This window comes from Oncorhynchus clarkii, chromosome 7 (genome assembly GCF_045791955.1).
Source record: "Oncorhynchus clarkii lewisi isolate Uvic-CL-2024 chromosome 7, UVic_Ocla_1.0, whole genome shotgun sequence".
NCBI classification, from domain to species: domain Eukaryota; kingdom Metazoa; phylum Chordata; class Actinopteri; order Salmoniformes; family Salmonidae; genus Oncorhynchus; species Oncorhynchus clarkii.
In genome coordinates, this window is record NC_092153.1 from 13,434,165 (window position 1) to 13,458,992 (window position 24,828).

At 43.8% G+C, this 24,828-nt stretch overlaps 1 protein-coding gene across 3 annotated transcripts in view; it reads left to right on the forward strand.

Moving 5' to 3' along the window:
- Nucleotides 1–24,828, forward strand: part of LOC139412919 (phospholipid-transporting ATPase IH-like) — a 95,774-nt gene that overhangs the window by 44,371 nt on the left and 26,575 nt on the right. For all 3 annotated transcript variants that reach the window (XM_071159789.1, XM_071159790.1, XM_071159791.1), the window contains exons 2-16: nt 9,769–9,891; nt 10,372–10,461; nt 10,591–10,779; nt 11,526–11,654; nt 11,975–12,078; nt 12,193–12,243; nt 12,355–12,419; nt 13,290–13,371; nt 13,678–13,828; nt 14,961–15,158; nt 15,239–15,412; nt 17,823–17,989; nt 18,886–18,957; nt 19,185–19,258; nt 19,737–19,840. In XM_071159789.1, the coding sequence (XP_071015890.1) occupies nt 9,769–9,891; nt 10,372–10,461; nt 10,591–10,779; nt 11,526–11,654; nt 11,975–12,078; nt 12,193–12,243; nt 12,355–12,419; nt 13,290–13,371; nt 13,678–13,828; nt 14,961–15,158; nt 15,239–15,412; nt 17,823–17,989; nt 18,886–18,957; nt 19,185–19,258; nt 19,737–19,840 (1,773 nt within the window). The remainder of the gene's footprint in view (nt 1–9,768; nt 9,892–10,371; nt 10,462–10,590; nt 10,780–11,525; nt 11,655–11,974; nt 12,079–12,192; nt 12,244–12,354; nt 12,420–13,289; nt 13,372–13,677; nt 13,829–14,960; nt 15,159–15,238; nt 15,413–17,822; nt 17,990–18,885; nt 18,958–19,184; nt 19,259–19,736; nt 19,841–24,828) is intronic.

The window sequence follows — 24,828 nt, forward strand, 5'->3', positions numbered from 1 at the left end:
TGGTCCTGTATTTGGCTCCATCCATTTTCCCATCAATTTTAACCATCTTCCCTGTCCCTGCTGAAGAAAAGCAGGCCCAAACCATGATGCTGCCACCACCATGTTTGACAGTGGGGATGGTGTGTTCAGCTGTGTTGCTTTTACGCCAAACATAACGTTTTGCATTGTTGCCAAAAGGTTCAATTTTGGTTTCATCTGACCAGAGCACCTTCTTCCACATGTTTAGTGTGTCTCCCAGGTGTCTTGTGGCAAACTTTAAACGACACTTTTTATGGATATCTTTAAGAAATGGCTTTCTTCTTGCCACTCTTCCATAAAGGCCAGATTTGTGCAATATACGACTGATTGTTGTCCTATGGACAGAGTCTCCCACCTCAGCTGTAGAACTCTGCAGTTCATCCAGAGTGATCATGGGCCTCTTGGCTGCATCTCTGATCAGTCTTCTCCTTGTATGAGCTGAAAGTTTAGAGGGACGTCCAGGTCTTGGTAGATTTTAGGTGGTCTGATACTCCTTCCATTTCAATATTATCGCTTGCACAGTGCTCCTTGGGATGTTTAAAGCTTGGGAAATCTTTTTGTATCCAAATCCGGCTTTAAACTTCTTCACCACAGTATCTCGGACCTGCCTGGTGTGTTCCTTGTTCTTCATGATGCTTTCTGCGCTTTTAACAGACCTCTGAGACTATCACAGTGCAGGTGCATTTATACGGAGACTTGATTACACACAGGTGGATTGTATTTATCATCATTAGTCATTTAGGTCAACATTGGATCATTCAGAAATCCTCACTGAACTTCTGGAGAGTTTGCTGCACTGAAAGTAAAGGGGCTGAATAATTTTGCACGCCCAATTTTTCAGTTTTTGATTTGTTAAAAAAGTTTGAAATATCCAATAAATGTCAAAAATACAGTTTTATATCTTTATGTTTGAAGCCTGAAATGTGGCAAAAGGTCGCAAAGTTCAAGGGGGCCGAATACTTTCGCAAGGCACTGTATGCTCATTTATTTTATCTTGTGTCCTTTAACCATTTGTACATTGTTAAAACACTGTATATATATATAATATGACATTTGGATTGTCCTTATTGTTTTGAAACTTCTGTATGTGTAATGTTTACTGTTAATTTTTATTGTTTATTTCACTTTATATATTCACTTGATATATTATTCACTTGCTTTGGCAATGTTAACACATGTTTCCCATGCCAATAAAGCCCCTTGAATTGAATTTAATTGAATTGAATTGATGTGTGGGAGAAGAGGGCGGGATGCAGACAGAGAGGAGAGGAGTGGACGAGAAGAGGGCAGGAGATAGATAGATAGAGAGATGTGTGGGAGAAGAGGGCAGGAGATAGACAGAGAGGAGAGGAGTGGGCAAGACGAGGGCAGGGGATAGATAGAGAGAGATGTGTGGGAGAAGAGGTCAGGAGGCAGATGGAGAGGAGAGGAGTGGGCGAGAAGAGGGCAGGAGATAGATAGATAGAGATGTGTGGGAGAAGAGGGCAGGAGGCAGAGAGAGAGGAGAGGAGTGGGCGAGAAGAGGGCAGGAGATAGATAGAGAGATGTGTGGGAGAAGAGGGCAGACAGAGAGGAGAGGAGTGGGCGAGAATATTGCAGGAGATAGATAGATAGAGAGATGTGTGGGAGAAGAGGGCAGACAGAGAGGAGAGGAGTGGGCGAGAAGATTGCAGGAGATAGATAGAGAGAGAGGAGTGGGCGAGACGAGAGTGTTGTCAGCATCTCCAGACTCAAGCTAACCAGTCTATCTATACTGTACGTGCTCTCCTCTTCTCTCCTCCATGAGAGCACCAGAACAGACTGTGTACTATCAGCAGACATGCCATGATGATACGCCATGTACAAGAGATATTGGTCCTGTACCAATACTAAAGGCACTCTTTCTTTCTCCACCACTTAGAAGTATAATCACAGATTCCACACCTTACTGGATGGGTGAAAACAATGTAGAGGACTCTTATTTTCACCTATCCTGTCATGTTACGTCAGTGTTTACTGGTTCTCGTCAGGCAGGGAGGGAGGATGTGCAGTATTTATGCGTGGGCTTGTACCCTCATTAACGTTGCCCCGCCTCATGTTCTAACAGGAACATGAGTTTGTGTCTTTGATGTGCTATTTCTTAGAGGATATATTTTAAAGCCTGGGAAAAAGATCTGTTTTGGAAAAGGGTTGTTTTTTAGAATAGAATATAGAATACATCTTTATCATCCATAAAGTCAATAGGTTCATTTGGTTCTAGTTGTGTGGATGTCTCAATGGCTGCGGTCTGTACCCGTTGTTTCTCTGGTTGAGGGTGACTCCCTTTCCTCTGTCAGGCAGAGGACAATGCAGTGTTCATGGTAGAAGCTGCCTCCTCTGCTCCTGAACAATAAACACTCTCTCTTTCTCACTCTCACACCCGCTCTTTCTCTCGTGACTCATCTGAGATAGGGAGTGGTGTATGTCTGAGAGTGAGCTGAGTGAGCAAGATAAATGTAGGGATTGTGAAAAGAAAAGAGAAAGCAAGAGTGTGGGCTGACCGTGAGAGAGAGTGGACCAGCTCTTATCTGGGGAGAGGAGATCCCAGCTGTTCCCAGTCTGCTGCTGATACACACAGAACAGAAGGCTGCTCTTCTCTCATCTCTCTTCCTCATGCTCTGTCTTCTCTCATCTCTCAGATCACTGAAGCAGGCCAGCTACGGTTGCATCTCAATAGTCTATAGTGGCATCCTCTTCTCCACCCTTAACACTTTGATTGATGAACCAGCATCATGATACTAGAAGACTTTGCCACTATAGACTTTTGGGATCTATCCCCAGAATCACCAGTCAAAGGGTAAGGAGACTAGAAGAGGGTGTTGCTATAGACTACTGAGATGCACCCATGGATGGCCTGTTTCAAGTCAGATAAGACCAATTCAAACCTACTTAGGCTCAATGATCCAGAGGTGGAGTCTCCTCCTATCCTGTCTGAGGTGTGTATAGGACAGGTGAGCTCAAAATAGCTGAGCACTAGTGGGGGTGACCAGAGTAGTCTAGAACACTAGGAGTGCTCAGTGACTTAACCCTGCGAGACACGGCTGGAGACTAGGAGTGCTCAGTGACTTAACCCTGCGAGACACGGCTGGAGACTAGGAGTGCTCAGTGAATTAACCCCGCGAGACATGGCTGGAGACTAGGAGTGCTCAGTGAATTAACCCCGCGAGACATGGCTGAAAACTAGGGTACATTGCTAGGGGAAAACAATCCTATTCCCTGGACAGGGATTACCGTCACCTCTTTTTATACTGCATCAGGAGATGTGTGTGTAATGTCTGTTTGTCTGGGCAAGAGGAGGTCAGTGTGATAATGATTTCACTATTCATCCTGTGAATGTTGTTATAACATCCATGCTATCTTTACTCAGGAGAAGATACTAACTCATATCAAACAACAAACCAATCACAATGAGTTGCCAACAGCAACAAACTGACGCAGTGGCTATAAGCCACTCTAGTAAAGAGAGCATTGTTGACAGCTGTAGTATAGTAATACTATGGTATAGAGGCAGCTGTAGTATAGTAATACTATGGTATGGAGACAGCTGTAGTATAGTAATACTATGGTATGGAGACAGCTGTAGTATAGGAATACTATGGTATGGAGACAGCTGTAGTATAGGAATACTATGGTATGGAGACAGCTGTAGTATAGTAATACTATGGTATAGAGACAGCTGTAGTATAGTAATACTATGGAATGGAGACAGCTGTAGTATAGTAATACTATGGAATGGAGACAGCTGTAGTATAGTAATACTATGGAATGGAGACAGCTGTAGTATAGTAATACTATGGTGTAGAGACAGCTGTAGTATAGTAATACTATGGTATGGAGACAGCTGTAGTATAGTAATACTATGGAATGGAGACAGCTGTAGTATAGTAATACTATGGTATGGAGACAGATGTAGTATAGTAATACTATGGTATAGAGACAGCTGTAGTATAGTAATACTATGGTATAGAGACAGCTGTAGTATAGTAATACTGCGATATGGAGACAGCTGTAGTATAGTAATACTACGGTATGGAGACAGCTGTAGTATAGTAATACTATGGTATGGAGACAGCTGTAGTATAGTAATACTATGGAATGGAGACAGCTGTAGTATAGTAATACTATGGTATGGAGACAGCTGTAGTATAGGAATACTATGGTATGGAGACAGCTGTAGTATAGTAATACTATGGAATGGAGACAGCTGTAGTATAGTAATACTATGGTATGGATACAGCTGTAGTATAGTAATACTATGGTATAGATACGGCTGTAGTATAGTAATACTATGGAATGGAGACAGCTGTAGTATAGTAATACTATGGTGTAGAGACAGCTGTAGTATAGTAATACTATGGAATGGAGACAGCTGTAGTATAGTAATACTATGGTATAGAGACAGCTGTAGTATAGTAATACTATGAAATGGAGACAGCTGTAGTATAGTAATACTATGGTATAGAGACAGCTGTAGTATAGTAATACTATGGTATAGAGACAGCTGTAGTATAGTAATACTATGGTATGGAGACAGCTGTAGTATAGTAATACTATGGTATGGAGACAGCTGTAGTATAGTAATACTATGGTATGGAGACAGCTGTAGTATAGTAATACTATGGTGTAGAGACAGCTGTAGTATAGTAATACTATGGAATGGAGACAGCTGTAGTATAGTAATACTATGGAATGGAGACAGCTGTAGTATAGTAATACTATGGTGTAGAGACAGCTGTAGTATAGTAATACTATGGTATAGATACGGCTGTAGTATAGTAATACTATGGAATGGAGACAGCTGTAGTATAGTAATACTATGGTGTAGAGACAGCTGTAGTATAGTAATACTATGGAATGGAGACAGCTGTAGTATAGTAATACTATGGTATAGAGACAGCTGTAGTATAGTAATACTATGAAATGGAGACGCTGTAGTATAGTAATACTATGGTATAGAGACAGCTGTAGTATAGTAATACTATGGTATAGAGACAGCTGTAGTATAGTAATACTATGGTATGGAGACAGCTGTAGTATAGTAATACTATGGTATGGAGACAGCTGTAGTATAGTAATACTATGGTATGGAGACAGCTGTAGTATAGTAATACTATGGTGTAGAGACAGCTGTAGTATAGTAATACTATGGAATGGAGACAGCTGTAGTATAGTAATACTATGGAATGGAGACAGCTGTAGTATAGTAATACTATGGTATGGAGACAGCTGTAGTATAGTAATACTATGGTATGGAGACAGCTGTAGTATAGTAATACTATGGTGTAGAGCAGGGTGGGAGGTCTGCTGTGAGAGGCTCAGTGGACACACGGCCCCTCACCAGCTGTTGTAGAGCCTACAGCATGAGGCTACTAGCCACTTTATTACAGAGAGAGAGGGGAAGAGTAGGGAAATAGGAGAGGGAGAGAGAGAGCGAGGGAGAAAGAGTAGAGAGGGAATGAAAAAGAGAAGGATCTTGTCTGATGACTCGTAGGCTCTCAGGTGTTAGTTATCTGTAGGTGTGTGCGTGTGTTCTTTGTTCAGTCTTTATGCTGCAGTCCCCTGTGAGACACAGGCTTGTGCTCAGCAGCCAACCAAGGTAACAGGAGAACTTATTCAGGGACGAGAAAAGTGAGTAATTCACTTTAATACTGAATCTCTGGTATTCTGCTAGCTCGTTAGACCCTAGCTAAATACAAACTAACGTGTTGACTTCCGATTGACTCCTATTTCCTATTTTCTCCAAAAAATTAAACTTTTATTGAATTAAAATATGTTTCTATGAATGAAATCATGTAGAGAACTCGGGCTGAATGTTTTATAAGAGAAATACACTGCCCAGGACAAGATAAGTTAGAAGGTTACGTTTTGTTACAGTACATTAAAGCAAAACAAATATACTGTATGATGAAACTGTAAGCCCGATTGTCCCTGTGCCATTTAGAAGACACTTTTATCCAAAGTGTCTTCCAGTCATGCGTGCAGACATTTCTATGATTGGGTGGTCCCGGGAATCAAACCCGGGTCCCGGGAATCAAACACCCCTGGTGTTACAATCGCGATGCTCTGCCAACTGAACGACAAAGGACTAATTAATTAATAAGAGCTAACGGATTTTTAATCTGCTTGGCCGATATACCACAGTGCCCTCTGTGGGTAAAAATAATATCTAAAGGGATGTTAGCCTGTACTCGCCCCACTTACATAACCGCTAGCTAAAGATGCTAATGCTACACATGCTGGCTCAATGTAATCCCTGTCTAACGGGATGGATGGGTGGACCCGTGGTGCGGTAGGGGCATTCTGAGAGTAGTTTCACCGGCCATACTAGGAAACCACACTCATCACCTCACACTGGCCTCTTATGAACCACAGCTTACCAGAGCCTGGATGGCTGAACACATTTGCTTGTCTTACAGGTCATACTGAAAAACCACACTGGCCACTCTGACCTTTTTAATAGCTGAGGTTTGATTGATTAGGTATGCAGAGTAGCAACCGTTCAGGTGTTGATAAGATCATTCCCTGCAGCCTCTGTCTGGCTCCAGTGAGTGCGTCTATAGAAAGAACAAGGTCGGACTGTATCTTAGGCTAGGTTGACTATCTTAGGCTAGGTGGAACTGTATCTTAGGCTAGGTTGACTATCTTAGGCCAGGTGGAACTGTATCTTAGGCTAGGTGGAACTGTATCATAGGCTAGGTGGAACTGTATCTTAGGCAAGGTGAAACTGTATCTTAGGCTAGGTTGACTATCTTAGGCTAGGTGGAACTGTATCTTAGGCTAGGTGGAACTGCATCTTAGGCTAGGTGGAACTGTATCATAGGCTAGGTGGAACTGTATCTTAGGCTAGGTGGAACTGTATCTTAGGCTATGTTGACTATCTTAGGCCAGGTGGAACTGTATCTTAGGCAAGGTGGAACTGTATCATAGGCTAGGTGGAACTGTATCTTAGGCTAGGTGGAACTGTATCTTAGGCTAGGTGGAACTGTATCTTAGGCTAGGTCGGACTGTATCTTAGGCTATGTTGACTATCTTAGGCCAGGTGGAACTGTATCTTAGGATAGGTGGAACTGTATCATAGGCTAGGTGGAACTGTATCTTAGGCTAGGTGGAACTGTATCTTAGGCTATGTTGACTATCTTAGGCTAGGTGGAACTGTATCTTAGCCTAGGTCGGACTGTATCTTAGGCTAGGTCGGACTGTATCTTAGGCTAGGTGGAACTGTATCTTAGGCTAGGTCGGACTGTATCTTAGGCTAGGTGGAACTGTATCTTAGGCTAGGTCGGACTGTATCGTAGGCTAGGTGGAACTGTATCGTAGGCTAGGTGGAACTGTATCTTAGGCTAGGTCGGACTGTATCTTAGGCTAGGTGGAACTGTATCTTAGGCTAGGTCGGACTGTATCTTAGGCTAGGTCGAACTGTATCTTAGGCTAGGTCGGACTGTATCGTAGGCTAGGTGGAACTGTATCTTAGGCTAGGTCGGACTGTATCTTAGGCTAGGTCTGACTGTATCGTAGGCTAGGTGGAACTGTATCGTAGGCTAGGTGGAACTGTATCTTAGGCTAGGTCGGACTGTATCTTAGGCTAGGTGGAACTGTATCTTAGGCTAGGTGGAACTGTATCTTAGGCTAGGTGGAACTGTATCTTAGGCTAGGTCGGACTGTATCGTAGGCTAGGTGGAACTGTATCTTAGGCTAGGTCGGACTGTATCTTAGGCTAGGTCGGACTGTATCTTGGGCTAGGTCGAACTGTATCTTAGGCTAGGTCGGACTGTATCTTAGGCTATGTTGATTGTATCTTAGGCTAGGTTGACTGTATCTTAGGCTAGGTTGACTGTATCTTAGGCTAGGTCGACTGTATCTTAGGCTAGGTTGAACTGTATCTTAGGCTAGGTTGAACTGTATCTTAGGCTATGTTGATTGTATCTTAGGCTAGGTTGACTGTATCTTAGGCTAGGTCGACTGTATCTTAGGCTAGGTTGACTGTACCTTAGGCTAGGTTGAACTGTATCTTAGGCTAGGTCGACTGTATCTTAGGCTAGGTTGAACTGTATCTTAGGCTAGGTTGACTTTACCTTAGGCTAGGTTGACTTTACCTTAGGCTAGGTTGACTGTATCGTAGGCTAGGTCGACTGTACCTTAGGCTAGGTTGACTTTACCTTAGGCTAGGTTGACTTTACCTTAGGCTAGGTTGACTGTATCTTGGTCTAGGTTGACTGTATCTTGGTCTAGGTTGACTGTATCTTGGGCTAGGTTGACTGTATCTTAGGCTAGGTTGACTGTATCGTAGGCTAGGTTGACTGTATCTTGGTCTAGGTTGACTGTATCTTGGGCTAGGTTGACTATCTTAGGCTAGGTTGACTGTATCTTAGGCTAGGTTGACTGTATGTTAGGCTAGGTTGACTGTATCTTAGGCTAGGTTGACTGTATCTTAGGCTAGGTTGACTGTATCTTAGGCTAGGTTGACTGTATCTTAGGCTAGGTTGAGGAGTGATATTGCCACTATGATGCATTTGTAAGAATACAGGAATAATGGTCGAAGACAAGGTTTCCAGTTCAGGGTATTTATCAACTCATTAAAAAAGGCACCGCAAATGGACACATGAGCACACATGGCGATATGGAATGGCTTGAAAGGCCGGTAGGTAAGGTTTTGGTCTGGAGGGAATACAAAGGGGACATGGATACAACACATTCACATACAAGACAAATTGTCAGAACTAAGGAGACATACAAAGTATAACATGCTAACCAAACATAAGACATGACCAATATCTATGGAACTCAGGATATACACTATATTCAGATGAAGGAGGTATTCTAAGGAAAGTATAGCATTATATACATGCTCTGATTGGCAATACAGGCTAGAAAGTTAGTGTTGGAACGCCCAGAACGGGGCACCCGGCTCACACCCGGGAGGCAGCCCGGTTCTAAATGGAATGCAGTCAATGCTAACCCAGTTGACTTGGGGCATGCCCAGGGGATTAATCAAATCCCCTCAGTGTCTCTCTGTTTGGGCTTGTCCAGCTTCTTGAGCCAGCTCACTGGTGATAAACAGACATGGGCAAACATGTAGCACTCTACTGGACGCAACCCATTTAGTTACTTAAGGCTCAGCGAGTAAGGAAATTACTTTAAGATGATATTATACTTTATTTGATTTCCTTCTTTTTATATTTGATTCTGTTTGATTAGCTTCTATTCTATTTGACTATTCCAGACAGGTGTGAAATCAGTGGGTTGACCTTCCTATGGTGTTGTGGTGTGTGTTGGTGAGTCTTTGTATATAGGCGTGTGTCATAGTTAGTGTTGAATGGGAGAGTTATTGTAAGGTGAAAGGCTTGTAGCCAACACTCATTTATCATTCCCCACCCGGTTACATGACTCAGAGCCCTTACTCACTGCTACTGGAGGTCTGTTGTGTTGTGTTTGTTAGGTCGCCACTTTATTACACTCAACACAGTCATTTATTCCGTTTGCGACTGTAATGCTATTGTGTCTGACAGACTGTCTCTGCATTCAACAACACTAACCAAGTTTGGTGAGACAAAGACATGTTGGCTGGAGCAGGAAGCAACTGCCTGACAACCAGCCAGTCAGGCCCCCAGGCAATGAGGCTACATTTGTTGCCCCTGTGTCTTCTCCTGACCTGCCCTGATTTGTCCTGTCATGATCTAACCTGACCTGTGTGCTGACCTGGCATTGACCTTTGATGTCTTGACCTCTGTGCAGTGTGCTGGAGAGGAGAACTGGGTGGACACCAGGACAGTGTACATCGGAAACAAGGAGCCCCCACCGGGAGCAGATGCCTACATTCCCCAGAGGTACCCCGACAACCGCATCATCTCCTCCAAGGTGAGAACCACAACCATGCTACAACCACATTACAACCACGTTATAACCACATTACAACCATGTTATAACCACATTACAACCATGCTACAACCACATTTCAACCACGTTATAACCACATTACAACCATGTTATAACCACATTACAACCATGCTACAACCACATTACAACTACGTTATAACCACATTACAACCACATTACAACTACGTTATAACCACATTACAACCATGTTATAACCACATTACAACCATGTTACAACCACGTTACAACCACGTTATAACCACATTACAATCATGTTATAACCACATTACAACCATGCTACAACCACATTACAACCACGTTATAACCACATTACAACCATGCTACAACCACATTACAACCACGTTATAACCACATTACAACCACGTTATAACCACGTTACAACCATGTTATAACCACATTGCAACCATGTTATACCATTTGCTGTTGCTTCCCTTTCCACAGTACACCTTCTGGAATTTTGTTCCGAAGAATTTGTTTGAGCAGTTTAGAAGAATTGCCAATTTCTACTTCCTCATCATATTTCTTGTCCAGGTCAGATCTTGACTGGTAGATTCAATTTGAGTCAATTTAAGGTTTTGTTGGCAAGAAATATAAATCTGGCAAACGCAGAAGTTTCAGATGACAATAGATCATTCTCTCTTTCTCTCCCGCCCTCTTCAGTTGATAATTGACACTCCCACCAGTCCCATCACCAGCGGACTACCTCTCTTCTTTGTCATCACTGTCACGGCCATCAAACAGGGCTATGAGGACTGGCTCAGGCACAAAGCAGACAATGCTATTAACCAGTGTCCTGTGCACGAGGTGCAGCATGGGAAGGTGATCAGGAAACAGAGTCGTAAGCTGAGGGTACGTATCATCCTACAACTGAAAATGACCAGGGATCAAACCTGGGTTCTTTGGATCAGGGGTTGGCAAACTTTCTTGCTTCGTGACCCAAAAATATACATTAATTTGGAGTCACGACCCACCATAAGGGTTGAGTAGAGAAAAAAAACATAAACAGACCAAATAATAAGTACCAAATATCATTTTGGCAGCGGAGAGAACATTTTTCAATTTTAAAGCTAATTTCCTGCAATTCTACACATTTTTTCATGGAGCTGAGAGAAAGTTGTGCAATTTTTAAGCACATTTCCTGCATATTTTATGCATGGCTAATGCTGTGTTATTATACTCAAAACATTCTAAAACAATCTATCTAGTTTTATTTTGTTGATTGTAAGTTCTCAAAGATTCTAGACTATTATAAAAAAATATATATATATGTCCATTATCTTTTCTACACACTTTCTAATTTGGTTTTAGTTGTTTACTTTCCAATTTTTTAAGTAAAATGTTTTGCAATGCACAGCAAAGGTCTTCCCGCAACCAACCTGGACCCTCAGTGACCCACAAGTGGGTCCGACCCACAGTTTGGGAACCACTGCTTTAGACAACTCAAGACTGTGTTATCCTATTGAGCTAAAGACATCTCTCTCACGCTCTACCTTCCAACCCACCCATTCACCCTTCCTTCCTTCCTTCCTTCCTTCCTTCCTTCCTTCCTTCCTTCCTTCCTTCCTTCCTTCCTTCCTTCCTTCCCTCTCTCCCAGGTGGGTGATGTGGTGCTGATCAAGGAAGATGAGACGTTCCCCTGTGACCTCATCCTTCTCTCCACCAGTAGGGAGGACGGGACCTGTTTTGTCACCACAGCCAGTCTGGACGGGGAGTCCAGTCACAAGGTAACACTACACTCTGACTGAGAGAGAGGAGGAGGGAGATGGGAGAGGTGGCTGAGGCAGAGATAAAGAAAGAATGGGATAGAGTTGAGGGAGAACAGAAGAGTGAAATAGAGAGAGAGCATGGGAGACGGGGGACAGAGGGGAAAGAGTGAGTGAGAGAGAGGGGTGAGTGTGTATGTGAGGGATATAGAGAGATGGAGCGAAATGGAGAGAGAGAGTTTCTATTCTGTTGCATTAGAGGGGTAGTGTAAGATGCGTCTTGGCTCGGTGTGTTCCTGATCTCGCTGTGACTCTCTCCATCCCTCCATCCCTCCACAAAGACCTACTATGCTGTGCAGGACACTAAGGCCTTCATCACAGAGGAGGATTTCGATACTCTACAGGCTTCTATTGAATGTGAACAACCACAACCAGACCTCTACAAGTGAGTGACAACCCTGCACACAACACTGCATCCAGACAATCAGAACTGGTTGTATAGAGAAAAACAACGCCAAACACACCAACTCACACATGCATTCCCTCTCTCCTTGGACAGATTCGTGGGCCGAATCAATATTTATTCGGACAGAAACGAGCCCATCGCGAGGTAAATCCATACCCAGGAAATTGACTCCAAATTCAGGAAGTCATTGCTCGTGTGTTTGCACAACAAAACAAAAAAATTCTAACAGAGAAGTGTGTTCTGTGTTTTCTTCAGGCCTTTAGGATCTGAGAACCTACTTCTCAGAGGGGCGACACTGAAAAACACACAGCACATATATGGTAAGACACTACACTGGGTGACCTTGTAATGACATCACTAATAGAATCTAAAGACACTACACTGGGTGACCTTGTAATGACATCACTAATAGAATCTAAAGACACTACACTGGGTGACCTTGTAATGACATCACTAATAGAATCTAAAGACACTACACTGGGTGACCTTGTAATGACATCACTAATAGAATCTAAAGACACTACACTGGGTGACCTTGTAATGACATCACTAATAGAATCTAAAGACACTACACTGGGTGACCTTGTAATGACATCACTAATAGAATCTAAAGACACTACACTGGGTGACCTTGTAATGACATCACTAATAGAATCTAAAGACACTACACTGGGTGACCTTGTAATGACATCACTAATAGAATCTAAAGACGCTACACTGGGCGACCTTGTAATGACATCAGTTATAGAATCTAAAATGGATTCCTAGTTTTCATTCATATAATGGGTTTGGAATGTTTAGAGGTTCCTTTCCAAATCATTAAGTTCCTGTGTTCACACTGTGGGTTGCATATTGAGGCCAGCTGCTGAGGCCTGTACAGACCTGTATGAGTGAGAATATTACAAACTGTCAAGCAGGAATGCAGTCAGTACACTGCATGAGATGACATGACTGCAAGCCACGTCTTATTATGAAATCAGATGAGTGTGATGGGAGTTGATTTCACAGATAATTGTAGGACACCATGACAGTATTCAGTACTGACAGAGACTTGTCAGATCTGACTGATATTATTGTCATCAGGGCTGCATCTCAATATTACAAAGTCGTTCCCTTTCCTAGGCTCTTTCCTTCATCTTCACAGATGTGAAATGTCTCCCCAAGTTGACCCTCTGGTTTGTGTCTCCTAGCTGTTGCCATCTACACTGGTATGGAGACCAAGATGGCGCTCAACTACCAGTCCAAGTCCCAGAAACGCTCTGCAGTGGAGAAGTAAGGCCCACCAACATGGTTGTGTTTTCCACTTTATGATGCGTGTTTACCATGTTTCCAGACAGGTTCACTTAACATTGATTGCCATCTAATTACATCATATCCATTTCCCCATAAAGACCTGTTCAGACCGTCCACCCTTCCTGAAGACATTCTTATGTCATTTCCTCTGCATCGGTCTCCCCTCCTCTCTGCCACCCCTCCTTTCTGTCATCTCTCCCCCTCTCTGTCATCTCTCCTCTCACCCCCCCTCTCTGTCTCTCCTCCCCTCTCTGTCTCTCCCCCCTCTCTGTCTCCCCCCTCCAGGTCAATGAATGCGTATCTGATAGTGTACCTGTGCATCCTGATCAGCAAGGCTCTGATCAACACAGTGCTGAAGTATGTGTGGCAGGCTGACCCGGACAAAGACGAGCCCTTCTACAACCAGAAGACTGACACAGAGAGGCAACGCCATATAGTAGGTTATAAAACTACAATCATTTTTATGCAATAGCTGATGTTTTTTTACCTCTCACTTTCCCTTTCTCTCTCTCTCCCTGTCACCTCTGACTGTCCCTCCTCCCCCTCTCCCTCCTCATACCTCCCTCCCTCCTCTCTCTCACCCTGTCACCTCTGACTGTCCCTCCTCCCCCTCTCCCTCATACCTCCCTCCCTCCTCTCTCTCTCCCTGTCACCTCTGACTGTCCCTCCTCCCCCCTCTCCCTCCTCATACCTCCCTCCCTCCTCTTTCTCTCCCTGTCACCTCTGACTGTCCCTCCTCCCCCTCTCTCTCCTCATACCCCCCTCCCTCCTCTCTCTCTCCCTGTCACCTATGACTGTCCCTCCTCCCCCTCTCCCTCCTCATACCTCCCTCCCTCCTCTCTCTCTCTCTGTCACCTCTGACTGTTCCTCCTCCCTCCTCTCCCTCCTCATACCTCCCTCCCTCCTCTCTCTCTCCTTGTCACCTCTGACTGTCCCTCCTCCCCCTCTCCCTCCTCATACCTCCCTCCCTCCTCTCTCTCTCCCTGTCACCTATGACTGTCCCTCCACCCCCTCTCCCTCCTCATACCTCCCTCCCTCCTCTCTCTCTCTCTGTCACCTCTGACTGTTCCTCCTCCCTCCTCTCCCTCCTCATACCTCCCTCCCTCCTCTCTCTCTCCCTGTCACCTCTGACTGTCCCTCCTCCCCCTCTCCCTCCTCATACCTCCCTCCCTCCCTCCTCTTTCTCTCCCTGTCACCTCTGACTGTCCCTCCTCCCCCCTCTCCCTCCTCATACCTCCCTCCTCTCTCTCTCCCTGTCACCTCTGACTGTCCCTCCTCATACCTCCCTCCCTCCTCTCTCTCTCCCTGTCACCTCTGACTGTCCTTCCTCCCCCTCTCCCTCCTCATACCTCCCTCCCTCCTCTCTCTCTCCCTGTCACCTCTGACTGTCCCTCCTCCCCCTCTCTCTCCTCATACCTCCCTCCTCTCTCTCTCCCTGTCACCTCTGACTGTCCCTCCTCCCCCCTCTCAATCCTCATACCTCCCTCCCTCCTCTCTCTCTCCCTGTCACCTCTGACTGTCCTTCCTCCCCCTCTCCCTCCTCATACCTCCCTCCTCTCTCTCTCCAGTTGATCCGGGCGTTCACAGACTTCCTGGCCTTTATGGTGTTGTTTAATTACATCATCCCTGTGTCCATGTACGTTACCGTGGAGATGCAGAAGTTCTTGGGGTCCTACTTCATCATGTGGGATGATGAGATGTTTGACGAGGAACTGGGAGAGAGGGCTCAGGTTAACACATCTGACCTCAATGAAGAACTGGGACAGGTAGGCTATACACACAGTACACACAGTACACACAGTACACACACACTCACCACTCTTACCTGAATGTGTGTGTTTTCCAGGTGGAGTACGTGTTTACAGACAAGACAGGCACCCTGACAGAGAACAACATGGAGTTTATAGAGTGCTGTGTGGACGGCTATGTTTACGTCCCTGATGCCATCTGTAATGGGCAGGTCATGCCAGGGTCAACCAGCATGGACATGATCGACTCCTCACCTGGACCAGGGGGCAAGGTGAGACAGAGAGCCTCACTGTCACTTGATGGACTGTACGAATATGTACAGGACAAGTTACCCCTCCCTAACCACTGATGCAGAGTCAGACATTGTTTCATTCCCCAATGAAGATGAGCTGGATACTAACAGTCTTTACCTGGATGTCCCGGGTGAACCCTAACCCTATGAAGACCAGCTGGATACTAACAGTCTTTACCTGGATGTCCTGGGTGAACCGTAACCCTATGAAGACCAGCTGGATACTAACAGCTTTACCTGGATGTCCTGGGTGAACCGTGACCCTATGAAGACCAGCTGGATACTAACAGTCTTTACCTGGATGTCCTGGGTGAACCCTAACCCTATAAAGACCAGCTGGATACTAACAGCTTTACCTGGATGTCCTGGGTGAACCCTAACCCTATGAAGACCAGCTGGATGCTAACAGTCTTTACCTGGATGTCCTGGGTGAACCCTAACCCTATGAAGACCAGCTGGATACTAACAGCTTTACCTGGATGTCCTGGGTGAACCCTAACCCTATGAAGACCAGCTGGATACTAACAGTCTTTACCTGGATGTCCTGGGTGAACCCTAACCCTATAAAGACCAGCTGGATACTAACAGCTTTACCTGGATGTCCTGGGTGAACCCTAACCCTATGAAGACCAGCTGGATACTAACAGTCTTTACCTGGATGTCCTGGGTGAACCCTAACCCTATGAAGACCAGCTGGATACTAACAGCTTTACCTGGATGTCCTGGGTGAACCCTAACCCTATGAAGACCAGCTGGATACTAACAGCTTTTACCTGGATGTCCTGGGTGAACCCTAACCCTATGAAGACCAGCTGGATACTAACAGTCTTTACCTGGATGTCCTGGGTGAACCCTAACCCTATGAAGACCAGCTGGATACTAACAGTCTTTACCTGGATGTCCTGGGTGAACCCTAACCCTATGAAGACCAGCTGGATACTAACAGTCTTTACCTGGATGTCCTGGGTGAACCCTAACCCTATGAAGACCAGCTGGATACTAACAGTCTTTACCTGGATGTCCTGGGTGAACCCTAACCCTATGAAGACCAGCTGGATACTAACAGTCTTTACCTGGATGTCCTGGGTGAACCCTAACCCTATGAAGACCAGCTGGATACTAACAGTCTTTACCTGGATGTCCTGGGTGAACCCTAACCCTATGAAGACCAGCTGGATACTAACAGCTTTTACCTGGATGTCCTGGGTGAACCGTAACCCTATGAAGACCAGCTGGATACTAACAGTCTTTACCTGGATGTCCTGGGTGAACCCTAACCCTATGAAGACCAGCTGGATACTAACAGTCTTTACCTGGATGTCCTGGGTGAACCGTAACCCTATGAAGACCAGCTGGATACTAACAGTCTTTACCTGGATGTCCTGGGTGAACCCTAACCCTATGAAGACCAGCTGGATACTAACAGTCTTTACCTGGATGTCCTGGGTGAACCCTAACCCTATGAAGACCAGCTGGATACTAACAGTCTTTACCTGGATGTCCTGGGTGAACCCTAACCCTATGAAGACCAGCTGGATACTAACAGTCTTTACCTGGATGTCCTGGGTGAACCCTAACCCTATGAAGACCAGCTGGATACTAACAGCTTTTACCTGGATGTCCTGGGTGAACCGTAACCCTATGAAGACCAGCTGGATACTAACAGTCTTTACCTGGATGTCCTGGGTGAACCCTAACCCTATGAAGACCAGCTGGATACTAACAGTCTTTACCTGGATGTCCTGGGTGAACCGTAACCCTATGAAGACCAGCTGGATACTAACAGCTTTAACCTGGATGTCCTGGGTGAACCGTAACCCTATGAAGACCAGCTGGATACTAACAGCCTTTACCTGGATGTCCTGGGTGAACCGTAACCCTATGAAGACCAGCTGGATACTAACAGTCTTTACCTGGATGTCCTGGGTGAACCGTAACCCTATGAAGACCAGCTGGATACTAACAGCTTTTACCTGGATGTCCTGGGTGAACCCTAACCCTATGAAGACCAGCTGGATACTAACAGCTTTTACCTGGATGTCCTGGGTGAACCCTAAACTCAGAGTGACACTGATACCTTCTCTAAGGATGACACATTCATCCACCCAGGGATCCAGTGTCACACACACACACACACACACACACACACACACACACATTGTGTGCCAGGACTAGAGAGGGCCGCTTCACTCCGGTGACCAGCCTGTGCCATTCCTTTGTCTTCTGTGTGTCTGTGTGTACGGGGACTAAGAAACATGACCTTCAGGAAACATGCATTGTGTTTTACTATGGATCCAAATGATGTATTCAAACATGTATGTTTCCTGTATTTATGTGTTGATACGTGTGTGTGTGTTGTGTGACGTGTTCTCTGTGCTTGGCTTGTCAGGAGTCTGAGGAGTTGTTCTTCCGGGCGTTGTGTCTGTGCCACACGGTACAGGTGAAGGAGGAGGAGACAGTGGATGGCATCAAGATGGGTATCCACCAGAACAAGGCCACCTCCTTCTACATATCATCCTCTCCTGACGAGGTGGCACTGGTGGAGGGCATGAAGAGGTGACTGGCTTGACACTCACTCACTCACCCAATCACTATCACTCACTCACCCAATCACTCACTCTCACTCACTCAATCACTCACTCAATCACCCAATTACTCTCACTCTTTTACTTAATCACTCACCAATCACTCACTCAATCACTCACCCAATCACTCACTCAATCACTCATTCACTCATTCACTCAATCACTCACCCACTCAATCACTCACTCTCTCAATCACCCACTCTCTCAATCACCCACTCACTCAATCACTCAATCACCCACTCACTCAATCACTCACTCAATCACCCACTCACTCAATCACTCACTCACTCAATCACACACTCACTCACCCAATTACCCAATCACAATCACCCACTCACTCAATCACTCACTCAATCACCCACTCACTCAATCAATCACTCACTCACCCAATTACCCAATCACAATCACTCACTCACTCAATCACTGTCGCTCAATCACTCACTGACTTGTGCACACACACACAAAGGCAGAACGTCTTTCCTCCTCCCAGCCATTTGAAATGAACTAGATAGATAGATAATATACAGTGTATTTGGAAAGTATTCAGACCCCTTCCCTTTTTCCACATTTTGTTATGTTACAGCCTTATTCTAAAATTGATTAAATAATAGTTTTTTCTCATCAATCTACACACAATATCCCATACTGACAAAGCAAAAACAGGTTTTTATTATAAATAAATAACAAAAATACCTTATTTACATAAATGTAATCTATTTTAGAATAAGGCTGTATGTAACGAAACAAAATATGGAAAAAGTCAAGGGGTATGATTACTTTCCAGAATGCACTGTACAGAATACATTTAACTGCAGTTTAACCTGCTCCCCTGTTCTGACAGTAATGGTATATTCCTCTTTCCCTCAGGCTTGGCTTCACCTATCTGCGGCTGAAGGACAGTCACATGGAGATTCTTAATAGGGAGGATGAGGTCGAGAGGTCAGTGTGTGTCCATTACTCCAGCCATGGCCTGTGGGCATCAGTTTATCTTTGTGTGTGTACGTGTGTGTGTACGTGTGTGTGTGTACGTGTGTGTGTGTTCGTGTGTGTGTTCGTGTGTGTGTTCGTGTGTGTGTGTGTGTGTGTGTGTGTGTGTGTGTGTGTGTGTGTGTGTGTGTGTGGTCAGTAACCCAACCTCTTTCTCCCTTTCTCTCTCTTGCATCTAGGTTTGAGCTGCTGGAGGTATTGACCTTTGACTCTGTGAGAAGGAGAATGAGTGTTATCGTCAGGTCCACCACAGGTACTGTACTATAGTACAATTACTACCATTATAATACTAGAACACAGAAACTAGTTGTTACTGTACTATAGTACAATTACTACCATTATAATACTAGAACACAGAAACTAGATGTTACTGTACTATAGTACAATTACTACCATTATAATACTAGAACACAGAAACTAGATGTTACTGTACTATAGTACAATTACTACCATTATGATACTAGAACACAGAAACTAGATGTATCTGTATGGGAGTGGCTGGTGCTTTTTATAGATGAAAGCAGTCATTACTACGGTAACCCAGTCATTATTCTGTGCGTGTGCGTGTGTGTATATGTGCTAGGAGGTCAACAGGCAGAAGGCATACTAATGACGGTAGAGTCAGTCTCACTGAGGAACATCTCTAGTGTTGTCTGCCACACACTGCTGCAAACTAATGATGCTTCTCTCTGCTAATGAGGAACCTGTTTTAACTGTGTGTTTGTCCACAGGGGAGTACTACCTGTTCTGTAAAGGGGCCGACTCCTCCATCTTCCCCAGGGTGATCTCTGGCAAGGTGGAGCAGGTCAAAGCCAGAGTGGAGCACAACGCTGTGGTAAGGACACACACACACACACACACACACACACACACACACACACATACACACACACACACACACATACATACAGCCACTATCAGACACTAGAGGCCGTTGTCATAAAGTAGCTCCAAAATCAGACTTTCAGAGTTTCTGACCTCAAATGCATTTTTGACTTTCATTTTTGCTTTGCTTGAGGTGTATATTGTCATATGGCTGTATGGTAGACCCTGTTAAATGCTAACTGATTATTGTATCCTTTAGTGGTAGTGTCCTTACTTAAGATGTTGGCCACCAAAAGTTCCAAGTTGTATATGGAATGTAACTGAGATGGTGATTGACTGTCATTATGGAGTGTTTGGTGCCAACGTGGGGGTAGTCTACTGATTCCTGTGTGTCCGTGGCTCTGGCCCAATCTCTCCAACGCCACACTGACAGAATCAGGACAGGCTGGTTGCCAAGGATGACATAATTGTGGATGCAGTTTGGGTTGCCGTTGGCAGCGGTGCCGACCCGTTTCTGTTGACTGTCAGGGAGAATGTGTTTCCCTGGTTACGTTACAATGGGATGGCCAGCGGTGATGCTGGTGTGAACCAGACTGGCGCTGAGAGAATGTCAGAACTGAGGTCTCACTGTTCATGTGCGTGTTTGTGTGCGTGTTTGTGTGTGTGTGTGTGTGCGTGTGTTTGCTTATGTGAAAGGTCAAGGTCATAATTCTACTGCCACATATCCCAGAACCAATGTATTGCTGTGAGCCGGGGTATGAGAGAGCTTTCAATGTTGTTCAGATGATGGATGTACTTTTAGAATTAATTATACGTCTTATTTATTTATTGTCCTATCATGGTGGAACAGTTTTAAAATTAAATTATACATTTGATTTATTTATTGTTCTATCATGGGGAACTACATTTTTAAAATAAATGATATCTAATTATTTATTTATGATCCTAGTTTAATGGTACGGTCCACAACCCTATACCCTAGACACCCACCTGAATGATCCGGATACTAAGGAGAAGTACCTAACTGTTTTATGGCCTGCTGAAAGCGGTATGTATGCAGCCAAAATGCGGTCAGAGACCAAGAGCAGCACCGCCCACTCTAGATTCTGAGCCTGCTTGGCAGGGTTGGTCCTGCAAAGCCAAAGCCCCCTAAAGGGAGAGCATACTACACAAGGACATTCTCAAAGCTGCTAATGAGAACCTTGACGACCTTGTACCTCGCCGGTGGGGATTCCGGTGGGGTGCCTCCACCCAGGCAGTGGCAGTGCTGGCAACACTAGCTGCAGTAACCCATGGGGAGGGGGTCACACTCGGACATTCAGAGAGGGGATATATTATTGTGACCCTGGTGGCACAAAATCAAAAGTCTGACTGCATGGATATGCTTGGGAATATGGTCAATACGGGGGACCGTAATTCTCCCATGGGCAAAGAAATTCAAAAGGGGCGATGGTTTTAATTAACAGTAATTTTGATCCAAATGTGCAAATTGTCCAAACAGATCCTCAAGGTAGATGGATTATTTTAAATATGTTATTGGACAATAAACAGATATGGCTTATTAACCTATACGGTCCGAATAATGATGATCCAAGCTTCTTTGAATATATATATCAAAATGTATCAACTCTACAAGCAACACTAGACTCTATTATTATGGTGGGAGATTTTAATATGGTCTTAAATACCTCTATGGACAGGAAAGGAAATCACACTACAAACTATCACCCTCAGGCACTTAAGGAAATCATGAATGTCATGGATATATTGGAATTAGTGGATATATGGAGACTTAAATACCCTGAACTAGTGAGGTATACATGGCGGAGGCTTAATCAAGCTGGTCGTCTTTACTACTTTCTTATGCCATTCTCTCTGGCACCAAAAGTTTTAAAAAGTGTTGATAGGGGACAGAATGCGGTCGGATCATCACATAATTGGCATATATATTACTCTTACAGAATTTCCACGTGGGCGAGGATATTGGAAATTTAATCAAAGCCTACTAGATGATAAATTGTTTAGATCTAGGACAGAAGAATTTATAACGGGCATTTTCAGACATAACATAGGTACAGCAGATCCCCTTACTGTATGGGACACTTTTAAGTGTGCCTTTAGAGGCAATGCAATACAGTACTCATCTATAAAACAAAAGCAATTTAGATCAAGAGTCCATATTAACAAAGGAAATTGAAGGACTAACAGTACAGTTAGATGGCAATAAAAACTGTACCATAGAGGCACAGAATAAGTTAGAGGAAAAACAAAAAGAAATGGAGGAACTTATTCAAGAAAGATCCAGTGTAATATATTATAAAAATCAAGCAAACTGGATGGAATATGGGGAAAAATAAACCAAATTATTTTTCAATCTTCAATTTAGAAATGCTACCAATTTTCTTTTATTAAAACTTGTTACAAATGGAGTCACGCATGATTCACCAAATTATATTTTGAAAGAGGAAGTAAAGTACTTTAAGAATAAGTTTTCATTTCAGGCTCCTCCATCTCCACTAACTGAAACTAATTGTATGGATTTTTTTCCTAATAATATTGTAAAATTAACATCTGTACAGAAAGACTCATGTGAAGGCCAAATTACAGAGGAGGAACTGCTTGATGCAATTGGGGCCTTTAACGCTGGGAAAACTCCAGGGCTGGATGGCATACCAGTGGAAGTATACAAAACTTTTTTTATATACTCAAAGGACCATTATTGGCATGTTTTAACCACTCCTATATAAATGGTAGATTATCAGACACGCAACAAGAAGGTCTGATATCATTATTACTGAAACAGGACCCAAGTGGTATATACAGTGGGGAGAACAAGTATTTGATACACTGCCGATTTTGCAGGTTTTCCTACTTACAAAGCATGTAGAGGTCTGTAATTTTTTATCATAGATACACTTCAACTGTGAGAGACAGAATCTAAAACAAAAATCCAGAAAATCACATTGTATGATTTTTAAGTAATTCATTTGCATTTTATTGCATGACATAAGTATTTGATACATCAGAAAAGCAGATATATATTTGGTACAGAAACCTTTGTTTGCAATTACAGAGATCATACGTTTCCTGTAGTTCTTGACCAGGTTTGCACACACTGCAGCAGGGATATTGGCCCAATCCTCAATACAGACCTTCTCCAGATCCTTCAGGTTTCGGGACTGGCTAGGCCACTCCAGGACCTTGAAATGCTTCTTACGGAGCCACTCCTTAGTTGCCCTGGCTGTGTGTTTCGGGTCATTGTCATGCTGTGATCATCTTCAATGATCTTACTGAGGGAAGGAGGTTTTTGGCCAAGATCTCGCGATACATGGCCCCATCCATCCTCCCCTCAATACGGTGCAGTCGTCCTGTCCCCTTTGCAGAAAAGCATCCCCAAAGAATAATGTTTCCACCTCCATGCTTCACGGTTGGGATGGTGTTCTTGGGGTTGTACTCATCCCTCTTTTTCCTCCAAACACGGTGAGTGGAGTTTAGACCAAAAATCTCTATTTTTGTCTCATCAGACCACATTCTCCTCTGGATCATCCAGATGGTCATTGGCAAACTTCAGACGGGCCTGGACATGCGCTGACTTGAGCAGGGGGACCTTGCGTGCGCTGCAGGATTTTAATCCATGACGGCGTAGTGTGTTACTAATGGTTTTCTTTGAGACTGTGGTCCCAGCTCTCTTCAAGTCATTGACCAAGTCCTGCCGTGTAGTTCTGGGCTGATCCCTCGCCTTCTTCATGATCATTGATGCCCCACGAGGTGAGATCTTGCATGGAGCCCCAGACCGAGGGTGATTGACCGTCATCTTGAACTTCTTCCATTTTCTAATAATTGCGCCAACAGTTGTTTCCTTCTCACCAAGCTGCTTGCCTATTGTCCTGTAGCCCATCCCAGCCTTGTGCAGGTCTACAATTGTATCCCTGATGTCCATACACAGCTCTCTGGTCTTGGCCATTGTGGAGAGGTTGGAGTCTGTTTGATTGAGTGTGTGGACAGGTGTCTTTTATACAGGTAACGAGTTCAAACAGGTGCAGTTAATACAGGTAATGAGTGGAGAACAGGAGGGCTTCTTAAAGAAAAACTAACAGGTCTGTGAGAGCCAGAATTCTTACTGGTTGGTGGGTGATCAAATACTTATGTCATGCAATAAAATGCAAATTAATTACTTAAAAATCATACAATGTGATTTTCTGGATTTTTGTTTTAGATTCCGTTTTTTTGTTTTAGAACTCTCACAGTTGAGGTGTACCTATGATAAAAAATTACACACCTCTACATGCTTTGTAAGTAGGAAAACCTGCAAAATCGGCAGTGTATCAAATACTTGTTCTCCCCAATGTATAAAGATCCAGTTCATTTAAAAAATTGGAGAACTCATACACTTCAGTGTTGTGATTCAAAAATCCTAGCAAAATGCTTGGCGCATAGAATTAAAAACGTATTGTCAGATATTATTCATCCTAATCATACAGGTTTTTTACATGGACGATACATTGGAGATAATATAAGACAAGTACTGGAAACAATAGAATACTATGAAATATCGGGGACACCAGGACTGGTTTTCATAGCTGATTTTGAAAAGGCTTTTGATAAAGTATGACTGGAGTTTATATATAAATGCCTAGAATATTTCAATTTTTGGGAATCTCTTGTAAAATGGGTTACGGTTATGTATAGTAACCCTAGGTGTAAAATAGTAAATAATGGCTACATCTCAGAAAGTTTTAAACTCTCTAGAGGAGTAAAACAAGGTAGTCCACTATCTGCATATCTATTTATTATTGCCATCGAAATGTTAGCTGTTAAGATTAGATCAAACAATAATATTAAGGGATTAGAAAGCTGTGGCTTAAAAACCAAGGTGTCATTGTACGCTGATGATTTGTGTTTTCTTTTAAAACCACAATTAGAGTCTCTCCACGGTCTCATTGAGGATCTAGATACTTTTGCTATTCTCTCTGCATTAAAACCAAATTATGCTAATAT